We start from the raw sequence: 22,838 nt of genomic DNA, 5'->3' as shown, positions 1-22,838 counted from the left end.
GGTTATCCACTGATTCAAAATCATAGAAAATTTGGATTTATATAAGATGAGATACTTCAAGTTTATGTTCTAATAATTTGATCAAGAGATCAAAGGTATAATTTCAGGCTTTTCAAATTCTCACAAACACTCCTGATGTTCACGTTTGGCCGAACGCTCAAACGTAAAGCTAAATAAAAGAGGGCGTTCGTCCTAACAAAGAAATCCTTTCCAAATGAAAGGGTTCGACTACCTCAATGAATTTACTATGAATACCGAACGGTCAATGACCGTTTCGCTAATGAATGTTCATTTTTCATATGATTCAAATCTTATAATTTATCTCCGCCATAAATCTCATACATTACAGAATTCATATTATCATACATCAGTTCATACTTTATACCTCATATCAAAATATCGAATTACATACTTTATAAAATCCTCATCAATCATTCACACCAAGCAACCATCAGCATACGAATGAACCAATGCATACCATATTCATTCATTGTAACAGCGATCGTTCATAACTAATACATCCGCATACATACAATCCATATCAAACATGCATACAACACACAGTATACATTAAATCACAATAAGCTTCCCTTACCCGGATTGTGCGTTCGTTCTACGGAAGGAAAACCAGATTCCAGTACACTCTTCTACACTTAACGTTCAGCCCCAAAAACTCCTTAAGCTAAAATACAGAAAACTAATATCGGTTCAGGGAAAGTGCATGCAAATTCAGAACGAGGCTTGCATGTAGCTAAGGAAGAACAATGAAGAGTCTGGAACTTACCCGTTTCAGAATCCAAAACCGATCGGTTCCAGATGAAGCTCACGTTGCAGGGATCGTTCTCACGGTGCTGAAACGTGAACGGAACAGAGAATGGTGAGTTGTGGAAGAGAGAAGGAGAAGAGTTCTAGAGAGAAGGTGGAGAATTTGAGATTCAGAAATCCTGGGGGAGAAGATGAATCGTGTAGAGAAAGGGGGAGAGTTTTCCAGAAATTAAGTTTCTCTTCCCAGGCAGGACGTGCGTCCATTCTTTGACTGCCACCCGTCTTCCATTAACGTTTTGGAACGTTCCAAAAATGACATCTGGCCGTCGCATGCAAGAGTACGTGCGTGTCGTTAATGGCACTGAACACGTGTTCCGGGCGTTAATGGAAGCAGAGTGGTGATTCAGCAGTGAATTTAATTTAATGGACGTGACATTTTATTTTTTAATTTTAAATAAAATTATATAAAAACAAATATTTAGAATATAAAACTTAAATAAAAGATAAATTAAAATATAATTCTAATAAAATCATTCAATAAAATATTAATACAAATAAATTTAGTCTTTTTAAACATAAAATTCAAATCAGCTGTAGTAAAATACAAATTTAAAAAAAATAAAAAGAACTTTAATTTTATAAAGAAATAAAAATGGATGAAGTTATTTTAAATAATCATTTGCTGATTAATATTTTTTTATTAATAATTTTATTTTGATCACTTGATTTTAAAAAATTATTTAAATATAATTAACTAATAATTATTAGTAAGAAATAAATATTATCGAACACTATGATATTCGTACTCATTCTACCAGTAAGGGAGATAATTAAATACTAATACTAATAATGCATGATTATTAATTAAAAATATTCATTATATCCATCATAAATTTTACTATGTGTATGTATGAATATTTTTACTATCTTTTTTAAGTATGGAGTAGTATTGCTTTGTAGCTTTCTGAGTGAAAAAAAATTGTGTTCTTACTTATTTTTATCATAATTACTACTATTCCAATCAAATCGGTATAGGTGTCTTTTCCTATGTTTGAATTCCATATATTTTTGTCCCAAAAATCAAATTGGTCATATATTTGGTGTTTTAAGATTTAAATGTTGTGGTGTTTTTGAAGTTTTGGGATGGTGTGAAAATAATAATAATGATAATTAGGAGGAGATGTTAGAATTTGATTTTGTTGTCAAAATTAAGATATAATTTTCTTATAAAAAAATAAAATCAGAATTAATTTGGCTTAGTGACGATTATGGTGCATAGGGATTGTAACATCCTAAAAACAATAATGATACACTAATTTTAGATAGTTACTTGATTGATAATAGAGTTAATTAATATGTGTCTGTTTATTTATAATTACACTACATTACAAGTAATTCCAAATAACATTTTAGTGCAACAAGAAATATTTTTATAAAAAATTGAACTTACTCAGTTTAAGTTCATAATCTTCAACTAACTCATTGTATACATCATTAAGCAAATTCATTCATAGAAAACAATTCATTTCATTTCTAAAAAATCATTCAAAACCATTCATCACCTATATCAATCAAAATTTAAAATAAAAAACAAAACAATCAATTCTACATAATTACTCAGCTCAAAACAACTTTATATTACTACACAAGTATAAACATACATGTATCTAAGGTTGGGAAATAAACTACATTGTAAAAAACTATAGTGAACCAAAAAGTAAGTTTCTTGAACTAATACTTTTTAAATTTAATTTTAAAATTTTATATTTTAAAATAAATATTTTTAAAATGAAATTTTATCTTAAATTAAAAATTCAATTATTTTATCTAAAAAAGAGAATTGAAATGTAAAATACTTTAATTATTTTATTCAAGCAAATTATTTAAAAAATAAAGAGAATTCAATTATAAATAATTTATAAATATTTCAATTCTTTTAGAATTGTGGAAATATTTTATCCAAACACAATGTTAGGTAAATTTATATTCATTTTCTTCGAGTTTCATTTGTTTTTAAATATAAATAAATATATGAGTGAGTTTTTATGAAAAAAATAGGAGATTTTGAGTGTTTTATTTTAAGTGGTTTTTTGAGTTTGACTGAACATTGACTTTAAATTGTAGTATTAGGAGGTTAAGGTAAAGAAACCCAATCTTGTTTTAACTTTTTTAATTTATGTTATAATAATGGAGTTTAGCAATTTGTATCGTTGTTTAGTGATAAAACAAAATTTTGTTTTAACTTTTATCAGATAAAAGTAACTAAAATTTATACGAAAATTAAAATTAAATTTAACTTAATTCATAGATTAAAAATAAATTTAAATTTATTTTCTGTATTTAATAGAAATATGAAATTTTAGGTTTTATTAAAACAAAATATGCAGATATGTATATTTACAATTTTGATTAAGTAAACATAAATAACTTTTTTAAGGTGGAAGAAAAAGAAAAATACATGAGCCTGAAGAGATTGTGGCCTTATTCGTTCCTACAATCTTCACTCTCACAAAGAAGTTGCAATTTAGGGTTTTAACTGTGTTCTCACTCGTCTCCTGCAATCTTTTCCGACATTCGTTCCTCCATCTTCGTAACCATGGCGAGCACCAAAGTTCAGAGGGTTATGACTCAGCCCATAGTACCGTCCTCATTCCACACTCTTTTTTTCTTTTTCCCTTTTCTTTTGCTCTAACTCTAACCTAACTTCATTCATTCATTCCTTCTTTCTTTTTTCAGAACTTGATTTTCAGGTTTCTACAAAGCGTAAGTTTCCACCCACTCTCATTCTAGTTCATAATTGTTTCTGGGGGTTTGCCCCAATTTCCCCTGTTCCTTTGCTCTAACTATTTTGTAATTTACGCAGAAAGCACGCATTCAGATTTGGCTTTTTGAGCAAAAAGATTTGAGGATTGAAGGCCGAATCATTGTGAGTCTTGGTTTTTATGCTTGGTGTTTGACTTTATATGTATGTTATTATTATCGGTATATTGGATTGTGGGGGAATTTAGTTTAATGGTGGTGTTCTGTTGGTCCTTCAAAAAAGATGCTAAAGTTTTCTAGTCATACTGTCTAAAATGTGTATGTATTTTAGTCCATTGCAATATGGGTTTATATGCTCATATGTAAAATAGCGTGATCTAAATTTTGTTGGCTTCAAAATATTTTGTAAACCTTTTTGGTTCTGGGAGAGGAGAGGGGAGATGGGGATGAATGGTGGTACTTGTTGTAGACATTATACCCTTGTTAAGATATTGATCATTTGAACGATTATTGTTGATATAATAAAACTAGGTATATAATTAATCTTTTTTTTTTGTATAAAACACACATAGAGTAATATATTTATAACGAAGAATGGTACAAGGATATATGAAATCCAAACAAAATTGTGGTAAATAGAAGATATTGTTAAAAACAATATCTACCAATATCAAACAATAGCAAAAGTTTACATTTTCCTAATTAACATGAATCCCAATATGTCTAACACTCTCCCTCAAGCCGGTGCATATAAATCGTACGTACCAAACTTGTTACAAATATAATCAATTCTTGGTCCTTTTAAAGATTTAGTGAAAATATCTCCTAACTGATTATTTGAGTTAATGATGTCTCAAGATACAATCTTTTCTCGAAAGAAATTACAGTCAATCTCAATGTGTTTGGTCTTTTCATGAAAGACAAGATTAGAACTTATATAAAGAACTGTCTGATTGTCACATATAAATGTCATTTGAGTGACATCTCCAAATTGTAACTCTCTAAGCAATTTCTTAAGTCAAAGAAGTTTACAAGTAGCTAAGGCCATAGCTCTATATTATGCTTCTGCACTAGATCTTATAACAAAACTTTGTTTCTTGCTTTTTTAAGAAATCAAGTTACCACCAATGGAGACACAATACCTAGAGGTAGATCTTCTATCAAAAGGAGATCCTGCCCAATCAACATCCGAATAGCAAACAACTTTTGTATGATTATTGGAACCATATAACAAACATTTTCCAGGAGATCCTTTAATGTACTTTAATATACAGATGACTGCATTCTAATAATCTTCACATGGAAATTGAGAAATTGGCTCACCACATTGATTACAAAGGAAATGTCCAGATGAGTAACTGTAAGGTAATTTAATTTCCCAATCAATCTTCTATACTACTTAGAATCTGAAATAGGCTTCCCCTTATTTGGTAGGAGTTTGGTATTAGAATCCATGAGTGTGTCAATAGGTTTTGAATTCATCAATTGGATTTCTCCAAAATATCCAATGCATACTTCCTTTGTGATATAACAATACCATCATTGGATTGTGTTATTTCAATACCCAAGAAGTATTGAGTTTGTCAAGATCTTTGGTTTGAAATGGTGGCAAAGGTGTTGTTTCATTTGGTAGATGTCGTGGTGGTCACTGCCTATAAGAACAATGTCATCAACATATACTATCACATAGACACATCCAGCACTTGAGTGGCGGTAAAAGACTTAATGGTTTGCCTCATTTCGAATCATACCAAATTATTGAACCATTGCTAAATTTGCCAACCAAGTGCTAGGAGACTGTTTTAAGTCATATAAAGATTTGCAAAAACGATATATAAATCTGGAAGACTCTCCTGAGCAACAAATCTAAGAGGTTGCTCCATATAAATTTCTTCCTACAAATCTCCATTGAGGAAAACATTTTTGACATTGAGTTGATAAAGAGGTCATTGTTGAAGAGTAGCCATAGAAATAAATGGATAAAAGTCATCTTTGCTATTGGATAAAAAGTATCTCCATAATCCAATCCAAAAATTTGTGTAGCCTTTGGCTACAAGTCAAGCTTTGAAGATCAATAGTACCATCAGGACCAACTTTGATAGCAAAAATCCACTTGCAACCAACAACAGATTTCTTAGATGGTAATGGGACGAGCTCCCAAGTTTCACTATCATGAAGAGCACATAGTTCATCTATCATGGCTTGACGTCAACCAGGATGGGTTAAGGCATCCTTGACAGATTTAAGAATAGACATAGAAGAAATAGACGAAAGACATGTATAAAAAGGTGAAGACAATCTATGGTAACTCAAAGTAATATAATATGGAGAGGGATTATGAGTAGAATGTATATCTTTACAGAGGGCAATTGGAAGGTCAAACTTAGTTGTCAGAGTCGGAGGAGACAAAATAGTTGGCACTTGAAGTGAGTCACTTAGCGGTTGTTGGGAACAATGTCTTCGACTATAAACTTGAAGGGGAGGTGGAAGAGGAGAATTTGACGGTGGACTAGGCACAATTGGAGTCACATACAACAGGAATGTTAATTGTAGTAGACAGAGACATATAAGAAGAAGGACAATTAAAATAAAAAGAAGACTCATTGAAGGTTGACATATGCGAAAATAAAATAGCAATTAAGAGAAGGAGAGAAACACTTGTATCCTTTTTGTGATTGAGTAAATCCTAAAAGAACACATTTGTGTCATCTAGGAGATAACTTATCAAGACCAGGACTAAAATTATGAACAAAACATGTAGATCCAAAAAATTTAATAGGTAAAGAATGTAGAGGTGCATGAGAAAATAAAATAGGATGAGGAATTTTGTTATTTGAAATCGAAGATGGCTGCGGTTAATAAGATAACATGTAGTTTGAATAACATCACCCAAAAACCCTCACCATGAATTAAAAGTGTGCAAGTTGTTTCAACAAGATTCTATTCTTGTGCTCAACCAATATATCTCTCCCAAACTTTGGTCTTGTAAACAAACAAAATTTTTTGGAAAAAGAAATAACACAATCAAGAGAACAAGTTAGATGACTAATGGATAATAAGTTAAAGGATATTATCAATGGTTAAAGATGGAAAAATATTAACAGTACTAACTCCATGAGATAAGACTCTAGACCCATCAGCCATTGTAACCGTAGGTAAATTATCCAGAGAGGATAAAGAAGCAAACAAAGATTTATTACCAGTAATGTGATCCATGGCACTTGAGTCAAGAACCCAAGGTCCAAGAGAAGAAGGTTGAGTTAGGCCAACAAAAGATATACTTGTGCATGTAACAAAAGCACAAGAACTAGAGTTCTGACAATCCTCGTACCATTTGAGAAATTCATTAAAAAGAGAAAATTGGCCTGCACTATCAAAAGAAGCATCAGAAGATGCCATATAGAGAGAAAAATCCTAAAGCACCAAGGTTCTCCAATCAAGGCAACAAGCACAAATCTTGAAAGAGGAGAAAGAAGCGACTTCAGCATAGTTGATAAGTCACAATCTAGCAAATTGATAAGTCAATAAAGATTTGCCACAAAAATCTCAATCTTTTATAAGAACCAGTGTTCTATGACAACAACCAAGAAAATCCTTTCTCAATGAAGTCAAAATTCAATTATTGACCATCAAAAGCTTTAGATTCTAGATATCATGTTGAATATAGCAAAAGTAGGTATATGATTAATCGCGAGTCTAAAACACACATAGGATAATATATTTATAATGAAGAATGATGCAAGTACATATAGCAACCAAACATAAATATGGTAAATCGAAGATAGTGTTAAAAACAATATCAACAATATCTACCAATATCAAACAATAGCAAAAGTCTACGTTTCCTTAATTAATATAAAACGCAATATATCTAACAATAATCAAGGATAATGTGATTTTGTTCATTTCCAAACAGGGTTTTGATGAATACATGAATTTAGTTCTTGATGATGCTGAAGAAGTGAACATCAAAAAGAAAAGCAAAAAGACATTAGGTATGCTACCGTTTGTCAAATTTTGTTCTATTTATCTTAGCCACTTGTGCATTTTCTGAAGAATTTCATTTTTTGATCAGGGAGAATCCTTCTTAAAGGAGACAACATAACCTTAATGATGAGCACGTAAGTGAAATTAAATTGTACTTAATTTTGAGCACATAACCTTAATAAGTGAAGTTTATGAGACAACGAATTTTCTTCTCTAAATTTCAGGGGGAAATGATGAACAAGCAGGACATATGTGGACAATGCTCCTATCCTACAAGAAAGTAAAATTCTATTTCCCTTTTCAGTTTACTTCTTGTTTGGGTCGTTAACTTGTTGAATATGTTATCAGAGAAATATGATCTTGTATGAACACTAGATATATTTTTTAGTTTGGCAGCTTAACATGATGGTTAGTTAGTTTTCTTAATTTTGCCTTCAGTTTGCCTCTATTAACCCAATTCCTACCTGGAAGTGGATGATTTGATGATGTATGACACTGATATTATAACCCTCCCCTCATTCATTGGAATTCTCCTTTTATTATTTCTTTATATCATAATCAACATCTTACAGTATTCAATCCTTTATAGGAATTTGTCAGATTGATTTCTTTGGGATGCCATTTGTTTATATTTGCTAAGGTTTTACAAAAGGCAAATGCCTATTATGCAGGTTGTGAAATAGACTTTTGCAAGATTCACATTTAGATATATTGAATGGGACTGCTTTCAAATACTATGACACTAGCTTCAAGTGATTTAGTTATTTTGAACGGATAACCTTTTTGGTTTTTTCGATTTTCTGGCGCTTTGACATCATAGAGTTGGTGTTTTCTGTGAAAAATAAATATTTTAATTTACTTTAAACTTAAAACAAATGTAAATGCTAATATTTTATTTAGACTGGTAATCTTTAGGTTTTCAATTTAAATGAATTTAGTTGCCATATTTGATTAAATAATTTTGAAAAATAGTCAAATTTAGGTTAACAATCAATTTTGAAAGAGCATTTTTATGTTTATTTCTAAAAGGATCTAGTTTTCCGAATTAAACATATAAAGTTGTACAAGATGATCAAGAAACCTTCATGAAAATAAAATGCCCATTTGAAAATCTAAAATTTAAATTCTTAAGAAAGTTCGAACTTAAATTAAACTTACAACTTGAAATCTTAAAATTAGAACTGAAAGTAACGATATACGAGATAAATTTGCAAGAAAAAAAAATTGAAGGATGTAAAGATGTAAGTCCAAGAAAATTATATGAATTCAGTTCATAATGAATGGTTAAAGCTCCAATACGATTTATGCTATACTAAAATTCGGTGTAAACACAGAAGAATGGATATAGGACAAAACAAAAACACTGTAATCATTCAGAAAATTAAGAACTCAGATCAGAAAACTTATGTGGTTGATGCCTCCATCCCCAACCACAATCGCGAATGTGAGTTGCATCACGAATTAGAGATGCGAACAGTAACTGAACTCGATCAACTGATCAAGCTGAAAACGGATCCATTAATCTGAGTGTATTATACACCACGACACTGGAACAAGAACAGAAAAAGAGAAGTGAGTGTAAGTAAATATATAGCTGAAAAAGAGAAATAATAAACCAGAAGAATTTGAATACTTGATGTTTTTTACTAGTCTTTCTTATTTGATCTTGCAAATTTATTGATATTTTATATCAATTTTTGTCACACCTAATTATGTACATATATTTTCTTAGGATACTTCTTTATGACAAGACCCATGTATACAAGACTAGATTTTATACAAAGACACATGTTTATAAAGGAGGTTCGGCCTTTTAACCTTGTTTTGACTACCGTAACTTTCATTTCAATTAGATTTGTTAACGGAGAGTTGAATCCACCATGTCTCTTCCTCTTCTTTTCAAACCCTTCAAATCAACCATCTCATTCATTAACGTCTACTCAAATAGTTTGAAACATCTCACTTTATTTATGTTTCTCAATTTTTATTTTGGATATAGTATAATATTAAATACTGTTTGGTATTTTAAGTTGGAGGTTTCTTTCAGCATCCTCTAATAATTTTCACTTTCTCCATAAAAAGATATTTTTCAAATTGTGTAATTTAAGTTTTTTTTATGGACCTTCATTATTTCTATACAGCATGATAAAATAGTAGTGACAAAAAAAGTATTTATGATTTACGGAAACATAAATTATAAGAAAACTGATAAAATCATTTTTATTAGGAAAAAATATTTATTCTTATGTCAACATAAAAAAAACGTATTGATGATGAACAAATAATTAATTAAATCTCTCAACATCACCCAAAATTAGTAAAAAAAAAAAAACTATATGGAGACTAAGGTTCAAATACCTGGGGACTTAGATAAACTTCTGCAATGGAAAGTTAACATAATTGTTCACATCACTTTTAGTAAGAAAAAAATATTCATTCTCATATTAATGCACAAATAATTCATTTATTGTGATAATAATAATCACATAATTAACTAAATTTGTCAACATCATCCAAAATTTGTAAAAATAAAACTGCATGATTAGGTGGGTCGGGAGAGGTGAAAATAACTGGGAACCTAGAGATAAACTTCTGCACACGAAGGTTTACACAATTGTTGACATTATTTTTAGTAGGAAAAGATATTCATTCTCATGTTAGTTCACAAAAAAATTATTAATTTAACTAAATTTGTCAACATCATCCAAAATCAGTAAAAAAACTGCACAATTGGGTCGGGGCTAAGGTTCAAATAATTGGGGACATAGAGATAAACTTTTGTGCAAAAAGGTCAACGAAAATGTTGACATAATTTTTAGTAGGATAAAATATTCATTCTCATATTAATGCACAAACAATTCATCTATGATGACAATAATGACCACATAATTAATCAAATCTATCAACATCATCCAAAATCAATAAAAAATTGCACAATTGAGTGGGGACTAAGGTTCAAATAACTATTAAACCATATTTTGAAAAAACCATATTCATTTGCATGTTTAAGTAAAGGTACTATCCTCAGGCAGACGTTGTAGGCTGCTAACACTTTTTTTACGGAGTTGGTTTTCGTAGACCATGTCTTATTTTACGATTTTTTATAGTTTTTCTAAAATAAATTATGATAGCGACTCCAAAATCTCTTTTGAAACTTCATTCTTTTTGGTTCATCGTTCCGTCACGATTTTGATTGTGACAATGACAACAACATAAAAAAGAGTAGGGGCTAGGATCTGCAAGGTAGCTCCAAAGCGTTGAACTCCTTATTCTAGAAGTGAAGAACAATAGTAAACATGTTGAAGTTAAGATAGGAGAGGTTTTATTTTGACAACTCAATCAAATCGAAGATGTCAATTTTCACCTAGTGGGTCTTGTAAGAAGTATTAACCTTATCTAACCATTTTAAATGATTCCATGGAAGACAAAGTGTTTAGGGGACCACCAAAGCATAAGCAATGTTGTCAATAGTGTAAGGAATGAGTACTTGAGTCTCGCAAATCTTCTTGGACTTTTCTTCGAGACAAAAAACTAGAGCGAAGAGTTGTCATTGATTTTGACCATGCCAATGGATGAGAGGGGCAAAAGAAGTATTCTTGGAGGAGGAAGCCATAAAGCAATAAAGAAAGAAGTGTTTAGTTTGTTGAAAGAAAGGAATGTAGGGAAGATTATAAAGCAAGAGAGCAAGGCACAAACATTGAGCCCGAAAAGAGAAAGAAGAATATTAGAAAAACTTATAAGACTCAAAGACATTACAATTGAAATAATAACGAGCCCAAGCCCATTAAAGGAGAATATAATATTATCCTTGTAACAATCTGATAGTTATACTCAAGTAGGCGTTAGTGATGCATTAAATGCGAAGATTTTGAAGAGACAAGTGACAGTTTTAGCAATCAATACATAAGTGTGCAAGGCAAAATAATGTAGAGAGCCATGAGATTTAAGACTTCGGTGGAACATCAAGAGAATACTTGTTCATGAGAAGTGATGAAGCAATATTCTCTTAGGGGGCATTTGTAAGGGCATTGAGAAGTGAATTGAATCAAAGTGAGAGAAAAGGTCAACACAAGGAGATTAAAGAGAGTGAGATGATGAAGGAAGAGAGGAATGTATCAAGACACTAAAGATTGAGAAAGGGAATCAAAAGAAAATGCTACAAAGATCTGTTACCAATGAGAAGCATTGAAGCCTTAAAAGATTTTGATGATGATCACTTCAAGACTTAAAGGATAACTTACAATCTATGTTAAATAATTTTTGTTGTAGATTTCATTGTAGTAGGCTTAACTTTCATTTGTAATATAAAAAGATCTTGTATTTAATTTTTAAGTGTAGAAAGCTTGCGGCAATAATCAATTATCTCTTAGGATAATCGATTATCATATCAAAATTAGGAAAACACTTCTATTCAGCAATAATCGATTATCTCTCAGGATAATTGCTTATCACTTTAGATAATCTATTATCATTGACAGTTGAAAGTTGTCTATTCAGCTTTTGACTTAGCTCGAACCTTGGATTATATATATATATATATATATATATATATATATATATATATATATTATTTCATAGTTCTTAAAAGGTTTCTTAAATCAATACAAAGTACAGAGAAGTGTTTGAGGAAAACTTGAGGTTGGGTGCTTGAAGAAGGAAAAGCTAGTACTTAGGGTGTTTAAGTTGGAAGTGCTTCTTTGCTAAAAAGAATCAAGCTGTTCATTCCCTTGTGTGTCGATGGAAGGTGTTTTGTCATCTCTTATCAGTTAAGAGAGGTGTTTTCTGATCTTGTATTCATTGTTATATTGTATCTTGATTTTCATTTTGTTAAAAAGTTAATCATTCTTTTCAAGAAGGATTAACAATTGGACGTAGAATCTTTTTATTTGAATCAGTATAAAAATTACATGTGTGAATCTTCTCATCTTACTTTACTTATTTTCATCGAAAAAATTTCAAAAAAAAAATCGATTTTTTAATTAGAATCAAAAGTGTAATCAAGACAATAAATAAATCTAGATAAAGAGCTGTTATTCATAATAATTGTCGCATAATGTAAGAAGGATGGACACACCTAGCATACAATTTTAGAGTTGTTATTTTATTAATTTAATTTTTCTTTTCTTTTATCTTTAATTTAACTGTCAGAAAAGAGAAAATTATAGTTACAATTCAATCACTTTCAAAACCCACGAACAGGAGAAATGGAAAATCTAGTGATAAATATAGTAAGTTGGATGATTACTTTCATAAATTTCCTTTACCAGTTCCTCTTTTATCCTTAATAAATGTTTATAATATATATGTAATTGCCGAAAAAACGCAACAAGAGTACCTTATTGAAATACATATTATAAAAGACTTCAATAATTTAAAAATATTGAAAAATTAATTCATAACATAAGTGAATTGTATATCAAATTCGTGTTGATAATAAAGTTATAAATATGAATACCCTCTAATTCAAATTAAAAGTTATTAATTTACTAATCCATTAATAAAAGAATCCACTTAATTTATAAACACTTTAAGGATAAAGCAATGAGTGATTATTGGAAAGTGTTTATCCATTATTTTGGAGATCCTTCACCGTCTTTAGTTTCTTAGTACCACACTTATATATTTTAATAGTGTGGATATTTTTTTTATCAATTTTTTGTTATTTATTTGTCATTTAAAATTAAGTTAGGTAGGAGGTGCCACTTAAGTGAAAATATTTGTGTCTTTGAACGATACAGATTTATCACATTATTGATATTTGAGTTGGTTTTGAGAAATATTAAAAAAAAAACTTCACTGAATAGATTTATATAGTTCGGCATGTTTATTTTTTCTAAGAGCACTGGTATATTAATAACAGTTACACTTATTTATACTATTTTTTTAATAAAAAATAAAAATTAAAAAAAAAAACTTTTTTCTTCTTTTCCTGAACCTGTACTGCTTATCTGCCAATTGTACTTCGATATTAAATAGGATATGCCAACTTTTTGAAGCATATTATAAATTAATTTTTAATTAAAAATGGCATCACCAAAGTGAAAACTAGTTTCCACGAATATTCTCCAGGAAATTCTCTATTTTCCATTATTTCATTTCTCTTTCCCCTCTGTTCAAAACCACCACCTTTCTCTCACCACTCACCTCAAAACCCACTTCAAAAAATTCTCCCTTTCTCTCTCAAACTAATCCAATGCGCACTTTCCTAAGAAAGAAGCGAGTCACTGACCCCTTCGACGATCAGGCTCGAGCCCGACTCGTTGGTGCCGATCACTGGAATTTTAACTCCAGCAGTACCCAGTGTTCCGGTGATAGCGACTCTCTCTCCCTGTCTAATCTCGTCCACGGTTTCTTTGAAGAAGACACTAACGGCTGTAGCGAGGATAAACAGTTCGATGACTCCGACTGTGACCGAGTTGACTCAGTCAAAGACACCGATTCTGCAAGTAACTCAGCCAGTCTTGCAATCTCACTCTACAATGGGGACGCTTACCGAAACTTACTTATCGCGCATGTTTCTGAAGCAGTTGAAAAGTTTGCAATTCTGAAAGAACAAAACGCAACGCTCTTCCGTGGGAACGTGGCAGGGTTTCTCCGGGACAGACGGCACAACGCCGTGGTATGCGAGACCATACCGGACCCCTCTGGTGGGAGCCATGAGTTCATTGACGTGGTCCAGTCTGGAAGCACCACGTGGCGATACTTCGTGGACCTTGACTTCCACGCACAGTTTGAGATCGCGAGGCCGACGCAACTGTTCTCGGAGGTACTGACTGCCGTTCCCTGCATCTTTGTTGGATGTGCGGAGGAGCTGAAACAAACAGTTTCCAAGCTGTGTGAGGCATTGAGACAGTGTTTCAGGAGCAAGGGTCTTCCGGTTCCACCGTGGAGGAAGAATCTGTACATGCAGAATAAGTGGTTTGGTCCATGTCGCAGATCCGCAGAACCGGTTCGGATGGCTGCAGACCCGGTTCGGATGGCTGCGAATGGCGTTAGTTGCAGGTTGGTGGGGTTCGACAACACCGTCTTTGAAGCTGGAAGTGGTGCGCTGTTTGGACAAGATGATCCAAGTAGAAGTGTTTATTAGATTATGATTATTATAATTTAATAAAATAATCAGTTTTGTTTCTGCTATTCAGGGAAGAATCTATTTTGCAAAATTGTAGTGTAAAAGTTAAATTAGAACTTCCAGTTTATCCATTTTAGTACCATCATTCTATATAGTTTGAGTTTAATTTTTAAAGACTATGTTAATTATTTTTTTCTGCTAATATTGCTTCTTCAGTTGCGTTATGATGTTTTTTTTATATTATTATTATTATTATATATTAAAATGTTTAATTAACTAAAGGTAATGTAAGAAAACGGATAAGAAAGTGATAGTGTCATTGTAAATTTTGAAAATTATAAATAAATAAGACTTGTAAAAAATATATACTTGAAAAGAAAACAATGGAGTACTATTCTTTAAGGTGTTGTGATAAATTGACATGATAAACTTCTGGATCAAGTTGGTGAACTATCATATCTATTTTTTCAATTTATGAAAATAATATAATAGCAACAGTTGAATTTATAAAATAGAAGTAATATCTTTGACTTAAGAGAATGTTATTTATCATATAAGAATAATATTTGAATAATTTTATGTCGCTGTTTAAATACTCAGTAAAAAGATGCTTAATGCACAGAAATGCGGCGAATGAACGTTGTTGTATTCTGAGTACTGGATGGAATATTCGGAGGAACAAATATCACGTGTGAGCACAGCAGGTTCAATGTCGTATGTTCATATATTTCTTAAATTTTCTAAATAAGAGATGTGAATTAAAAAATAAGTTAAGAAAATAATTAAGACTACTGTTTTCTATTAAAAGTTCTAGAAGTATCATAATTTTTTTTAAAGAATATGTTAAGTGATAATTAGTTTATTCAATAACTAAAATAATAAAAATTATTTTCTTTCTTTCATTATATCAATATCCCAGATCTTATCTATTTTGAAGACACAAAAATTAAACATACTTAATAATTTTATTCATTATTAATTTTGTAATAAACAAAATCATGGGATGATGAAAAAAATAAAAAGATCTAAAAATATAATATTGAGAATAGTTATTATAGTTTATTTTTAAAAACTATGAAAAACAAAAAAAAACATGTATAAAAATATATGAAAATTTGGTTAAACATTATTTTTATTGTAATTAAAAATTGAAATTAATTTGTAAATATAAATTATTTAAGTAATAATACTATTACATATTTGTATTTTAAAAAAATAATATAAAAAAGTTAATGTTTTAAATTATTTTTTATTATGATTCTTAATTTAAAAATATATTATTAGACTAGCTCCCTTCAATTCTCTTTTTAGTCTTGTTAATTTGACGAGTTAAATTTTGATAAATTTATAAGTCATGACTTTGTCATTTCTAATTTAAAAATTAAAAATATATTTAATTATATATATACATATAGATTTTAAAAAATTAAAAAACATTTAAAAAAAAAGTTAGCTATCACCTTTATTAATTTTTGAGAAGTTGAATCACAACTTTTTAACTAGGGCAAGTAAATTCAACTCGTTTCAATTTTACAGGTCAAACTCAACCAAAACAAATCAAATTAATTCATCTATCACTATTATAAATAATATCTTTTCTTAATATCATTTACAAAAACCAAATCATCTATAATACAAACATACGTTAGAAAAATATTTACTTAATTATCTTTACTTTTCATATTATTATTTTAAATTCTCATGAATTTGAGAGTGAAATAATATTAGTATTAGTATTTGTCTTCAAAATAATTCAACAAAAAAAAATCCTTTCATTTTATAATTATTTGAACAAAGATATTTTTTTTTACTAAAAACAAATTCATTTCATTCCTCACCAACGGAATCTTAAAATACGTATTTTTTAAAATACATTATTGACTCAGTTCTCATAGCCTTATTGATTTAATCTACTTAATTATTGTTCAACATATCCATAATATATATATATATAACATAAGCCAAGGTACGTCATTTGGTGGTCCACTTTGAAGACCTTTCCATTAAAGTAATGATTTCAACATTTTATCTACGTACACTCGTCATAACAGTAATAGTCAAATTTGAATAATGAGATATGAGAAGTGTTGGTAACATTTTTTCAATGTACATTTTTTATGTATAAAAAGACTGTTTAATAGGATTTCTCAAACTCTTTCCTATGTACTCCTAATTATTTTATGGTTAATGTTCTCAAAGTGATTCAATATATTAGCCAGTTTTCATATCTAAATGCAAACATTAATAAATGTATTGACGCCACCAGAACATTTTTCCAAAGTTTATTTATTTGTTTTGTATTTTTAACATAATTTAAACAAAATATAGTAACATATACGGGAGTTTACTAACCACATCAATTATGTAGATATTGTCAATAGTTTAACAACAAGAAAAACTAATATCAATTATTATATTTTAATAAAATTTTTAAATAGTGAGAAACATGCAGAGAAAATTCTTAAGAGCAGAAAGACATCAAAGTTTAGTTCATAATGTTAACATGATGTCGACATGAGTGTTTTCCAGATTCTTGGTTTGATTTGAGTGTTCTGGAAAGCAAGTTACTTTTCTTCAATGATTTGGATTTTCTTTTGAAATCCACAAGCATTATGCTTTTCTTTTAGTATTGGACAGATTTAAAAATACTTCTTTTAAAATTACACTAATTTTAAACTAGTTAAGATATTGAGATATGATTTATTAATACAATGGAACTAAGTACTAATTAAATAACATTTTAATATTCTGTCATGTATAAATACATCAATACAGAAATAAAAATCAACTTTAATTTAAAATCCTATATAGTTAATATAATGAAAATAATTCATAATGATAGTAATAATAATAATTTTAAGACCAAGGCTTTTTTATTTTGCTTAAAATTAATTTTAAATATTTAAAATATCAAAGTTAAGGTTGAAAATAGCATCAATAAAATCAAATTAGTAATAGTAGAAGTGGATTTAAAATTTTAAAACTTATCTTGTATATAGTTCCAAATTTAATAGAACTACTCTAAAGTCGTAAGACTATATTTTTTATAGATTCCGTTAGTAGAGAATAATTGTTTATTACAAAAATCAAAGAAAGAAGATAATGTTATATGCTATCTTCTTTTCGTATCAAATGAAGGTTTTGTAAAGGATATATAAAATAAAATAATAAAAAAAACAATAATATTTAGGTTTAATCCTTTTCGACATCCCTATTTATGTACGAATGTCTCAATTGGGTCCTCGTTTTCTAAAGTGTATCAAAATGGTCCCTAATTTTGAAAATTGATATCAATTGAGTCTTTTCCGTTAAGTTGGCTGGACGGCGTTAAAAAAATTGATGAGTGGATACTGAGATGACGAATGAACGCTCGTCCACCAGCGAACGAACGCTCGTCCATCAGCGAACGAACGCTCGTCCATCAGCGAACGAACGCTCGTCGACCACCGAACGAACGCTCGTCCATCAGCGAACGAACGCTCGTCGACCACCGAACGAACGCTCGTCCAGTGTGGAACGAACGGTCGTCCAGCAGTAAGAGGTCGACGAGCGTTCGTTCTCTGGTGAACGAGCGTTCGTTCGCTGGTGGACGAGCGTTCGTTCGCTGGTGGACGAGCGTTCGTTCGTCATCTCAGCATCCACTCATCAATTTTTTTAACGCCGTCCAACCAACTTAACGGAAAGGACTCAATTGATATTAATTTTCAAAATTAGGGACCATTTTGATACACTTTAAAAAACGAGGACCCAATTGAGACATTCGTACATAAATAGGGATGTCGAAAAGGATTAAACCTAATATTTATATAGAGACCTTATTTGTAACATTCCAAATTATAACACATAACATTCCAAATTATTGCACTTAACCAAAAAAAAAGTAATAAGGTCTTTAATAAATAAGATAATATTGAAACCAAACTTTCTATTCTACACCTTAGCTTCATCGTTTCCTAGTACCTGCTCATTCTTGATATCATCTAAGCTCACACCATTAAGATGGTCATTGCAAAAAATAAAACAAACACATAAACAAACAAAAACAACAAAAGTAAACTAATATGAAAAGAATAAAACATAGAATTCACAAAATAACATATAATATTTTCACTTTCAAACTAAGCACAACATTTAAACATATTATAACATCTGGACTCAAACATCCGGATACATGTATTATTGTCAAGCTATGGTGGGTTGTGCACTTGTGGTGCGTCTACTACTCTACAAGTCATTGTCAATAGGTTTCATCCTACTACACACAAGGTTAGTCTGTTAAACGCCTTAGGCCCTAAAGCCTCTAGACTAGGACCTCATGCTATTTTCACCACATGTCTCACCCCTCTCTACTTGAGAATGAATATCCATTAGAATTTCAGGATAACCCCCAAGACTGAGCTCCTACAATAATACATACACTACTTGAAACAACCATCAAAATTTTTCCTTAAAAACTCTTTTCAAACCATACTTTAATACATACATAACCTCATGCATAAACCATAATGTAATTCAATAGATATTACTAAACCAACATTAAAGTATAAAAACATTTCCATTCATAAGAACCAAACCTTTATACAGGGCGCCCAACGCTAGAATCCTTGCGCTCAACACTAGAATCCTCGCGCTCAGCACCAGAATCATGGCACTCAACACCAGACCATGCTCACCCAGCGAGCTCACCTAGCACCGAGCGAGAGTGCAAACAAAGAGTTCTCCGAACCTAACAAGAAATTTCGCTCAACACCTGAAACATATAGTTATCCTTCACTATTAACTTGCCCAACGATCCTACCCTCACCTAGTGCTCAAAACCCATAGTAAAAATGTCGCTCAGCGCCAAAATGGAGTGCTTAGTGCCCCTGTGTTAAGACAAAATCGTCTATAAGACTCATATGTCTAAACACTTTCATGTTATGAAGTTTAATAAAATAACATTAAATGAGACAAGAATCTAAAAACATTTAAACCAGAAGAATAAGATACATAGAAACATAAGTGCTAGAAACAAGATTTCCAAATCATCCATTAACATAGGAAAACCTTAGGAAAACAACTAGGTTAAAAGCTTCCAAATGCAACGCTAAACGACTTACAAGTCAAAGTGTCTAATAGCGTTATGCTAAATGCGTAAGCTATTCTGTACTCAATGGTAATAAGTTGACCTCTTAAGAAGCAAAAAGGTGTCGAGACAATGTCTTTGATCACTAGTGCAAAAACATCGTATAACGTAGGAAACATTTAAACCAGAAGAATCTAAAAACATAAGTGCTAGAAACATTAAATAAGATTAATAAAATAACATTAAATGAGACAAGAATCTAAAAACATTTAAACCAGAAGAATAAGATACACAAAAACATAAGTGCTAGAAACAAGATTTCCAAATCATCCATTAACATAGGAAAACCTTAGGAAAACAACTAGGTTAAAAGCTTCCAAATGCAACGCTAAACGACTTACAAGTCAAAGTGTCTAATAGCGTTATGCTAAATGCGTAAGCTATTCTGTACTCAATGGTAATAAGTTGACCTCCTAAGAAGCAAAAAGGTGTCGAGACAATGTCTTTGCTCCAATAAAGAAAAATCTCTAGGCACAAAGAGATTAAATGTTCTATTAGGAAATATAGAGTTTATTATATGACTTCTTATATTCCATAATTATATAACTCATAATATTTCATAATTATATGATCCTAATATTTTATAATTATGACTCCTAATATTCTATAAGTTTGCATCTTAATTAACTCCACACCAAACTCTCCATATTAAAATGCAGACTTAAGTGAGTATATATTAATTATACTAGGCTTCACGTTTACATCGTTATTGGTAGTCTCCACATCGCTCGTGGTTTCGTTCGTCAATCATTCCTCCACCCTAGTCAAGTTCGTCATGTGTGCCTATGATGTTTTCCTTCTTTTGTGCCTCCCTCCTTGTTGGTGCTAGTCTCCCTCTCGACACTCTTTTCCATACAATTATGCATTCCTTTGTACCTACATTCTGGGTTAGATATTAAATATTGTTTATTTTTAAATTTAATTAATATTATTTATTTTTAAACTTTAGATGGTTTTTAATTTTAAAATGTATTTTATTTAGTCATTTAGATTATGGTGTAAGAATTTAGAAATATTCACTTCATTCAAACCGTGTTGTCAGCCTTTTGTTAACTTATTATAAATATTTGGTTAAACTCTTTCGGAAGCCCCTATTTATGTGTTGTCAGCCTTTTGTTAACTTATTATAAATATTTGGTTAAACCCCTTCGGAAGCCCCTATTTATGTGGGCTTTTCCCAGTTCGATCTCCGTTTTATTAGAATCTCCAATTTAGTCTTAAAAAATGCTAATTTGAGTCAATTAGACCCCCTGTTGTTAAATTGGCTTAACGAGGTTAAGTTTTTTATGAAGTGGGAGGTTGACGTGACAAGTTTTTTAAACATGACATTCATAGAGCTCTACGTGGAATTTACAAACATTTTAACATTTTGATTAAATTTTTTTAAAAAAAGTCGTATTCCATTACAGTCAAGCACCACCCAGAACCATCATAGAGAAGCTAATCGCGCCTCAAAACCACCATCATCTTCCTCGTGTACCATCAACCTGCAATCAAGTAACCACAAAATCAAAATCGTGACTCCGCCATGTTCGCTTTAATTCATCTCCTTCCATCCAGCACTCAAGCTCTTCTCGTTGCAACCGAACTCATCATGATCTATTTTCTTCTCCATTAAACCATTTGATACCTGTAAAGAGAAAACATAATCACAAATTTGAAAACCCCCAAAATTAGCCATGAACCCTAAATCGCGCTGGACACAAAACGCGTCACCCACCGTGATTTGAAGCTGGAGAATCTGCTCCTCGACGAGAACGAAGACCTGAAAGTGTCAGACTTCGGCTTGTCTGCGCTACCTGATCAGTGCAGATCTGACGGGATGCTCGTGACGCTGGAGGTTCTGAAAAAGAAGGGCAACGATGGGTCGAAGGCTGATATATGGTCGTGTGGGGTGATCCTCTTCGCGCTTCTTTCTGGGTATTTTCCCTTTTAGTGTGAGAATGTGATGAGGATTTACAGTAAGTCTTTCAAAGCTGATTATGCATTCCCTAAATGGATTTCACTCGAGGCGAGATGCTTGATCTCTAATTTGCTGGTTGTAGACCCAGAGAAGAGGTATTCCATTCCTGACATCATGAAGGATCATTGGTTCCAAGTTGGGTTCATGTGCCCCATTGCGTTATCCATGAAGGAGACAGTTGTGGAGGATAACATCAACTTCAACGGGGATAATGTCGGTGGCAGTGGAAACGTCAACGACAATGAAGATGGTAACAGCAGAGGCAACCATTCTGGGGAACTGATCGGGTCCAAGCCGGCTCGTCCGTCTTACAATGCTTTCGAGATAATATCCTCATTGTCGCACATGTTTGATCTGAGTAATCTGTTCGAGACGAGGAAGTGGTTGCCATCGATGTTCATATCGAAGCACTCAGCGTCGTCGGTGATGGTGAAGCTGGAGGTGGTGGTGAAGAAGCTAAACTTTAGGGTGACAGGGAAGAAGCAGTTCACGGTAAGAATGCAAGGAGCGACGAAAGGGAGGAAGGGGAAGCTGGGGATGACAATGGAGGTGTTCGAGGTGCGCGGCGGTGATGGAGTTTTCGAAACCCAATTTTTAAAATGTTTTTTTTATCAAATGTCACGTATAATGGTCTCTCAATGCCACATTTAAAAACTGTCCAAGTCAATATCACAGGTCATAAAAAATTTAACTCCGTTAAACCAATTTAACTGCAATGGCTCAATTGAGTCAATTTTTCATTATAAATGATTAAATTGGTGAAACCGATAAGAAGGGGATCTAACTGAGAAAAACTCACATAAATAGGAACTTTTGAAGGGGTTTAACCTAAATATTTTTATTAAGTTTTGTTTAGAATATGGTAAAATGTTGTCATGGTTGAAAAATGGATTTTGAAAATTTATGTAGGAAGTGTGGCTTTAAAAAAATAAATCTGAAATTAAAAAGAAAACACTTATAACATCGTTTATACTTTTAAGAACGGTTCTTTATAGCAATCTTTGTCGTTTATCCAATTAAAATATTTATATATTTTTTTTCATGTTTTTCACAACGATTCTCATTTACTGTTATTGTTTTAAGTTTTGATGATAGCTTTAAAAATCGTTATCATTTGTTTGAAGTTTTAACGATGACTAAAACAACAATAATTTAAAAATCATTGTTAT

The 22,838-nt window shown here is 31.2% G+C and overlaps 2 protein-coding genes and 1 pseudogene across 2 annotated transcripts; all 3 read left to right on the top strand.

Moving 5' to 3' along the window:
• The first annotated feature begins 3,208 nt into the window (after window positions 1-3,208).
• Window positions 3,209-8,062, top strand: LOC108327122 (uncharacterized). Its single transcript, XM_017560858.2, has 6 exons — window positions 3,209-3,403; window positions 3,502-3,528; window positions 3,629-3,691; window positions 7,442-7,520; window positions 7,601-7,646; window positions 7,737-8,062. The coding sequence occupies exons 1-6, from the start codon at window positions 3,362-3,364 to the stop codon at window positions 7,744-7,746; spliced, it is 267 nt and encodes an 88-aa protein (XP_017416347.1). The 5' UTR covers window positions 3,209-3,361; the 3' UTR covers window positions 7,747-8,062.
• Window positions 8,063-13,705: 5,643 nt separating this feature from the next.
• Window positions 13,706-14,599, top strand: LOC108328479 (uncharacterized). The gene has a single exon (XM_017562352.2). It carries the CDS (start codon window positions 13,706-13,708, stop codon window positions 14,597-14,599), a length of 894 nt encoding a protein of 297 aa, XP_017417841.2.
• Window positions 14,600-21,396: 6,797 nt separating this feature from the next.
• Window positions 21,397-22,593, top strand: LOC108327383 (CBL-interacting serine/threonine-protein kinase 5-like; annotated as a pseudogene).
• Window positions 22,594-22,838: the final 245 nt, after the last annotated feature.

Source organism: Vigna angularis, chromosome 2, assembly GCF_016808095.1.
Source record: "Vigna angularis cultivar LongXiaoDou No.4 chromosome 2, ASM1680809v1, whole genome shotgun sequence".
Classification (NCBI taxonomy): Eukaryota; Viridiplantae; Streptophyta; class Magnoliopsida; order Fabales; family Fabaceae; genus Vigna; species Vigna angularis.
The sequence above is the reverse complement of the archived record's forward strand: the minus strand, read 5'-3'. Positions and strand labels throughout refer to the sequence as shown.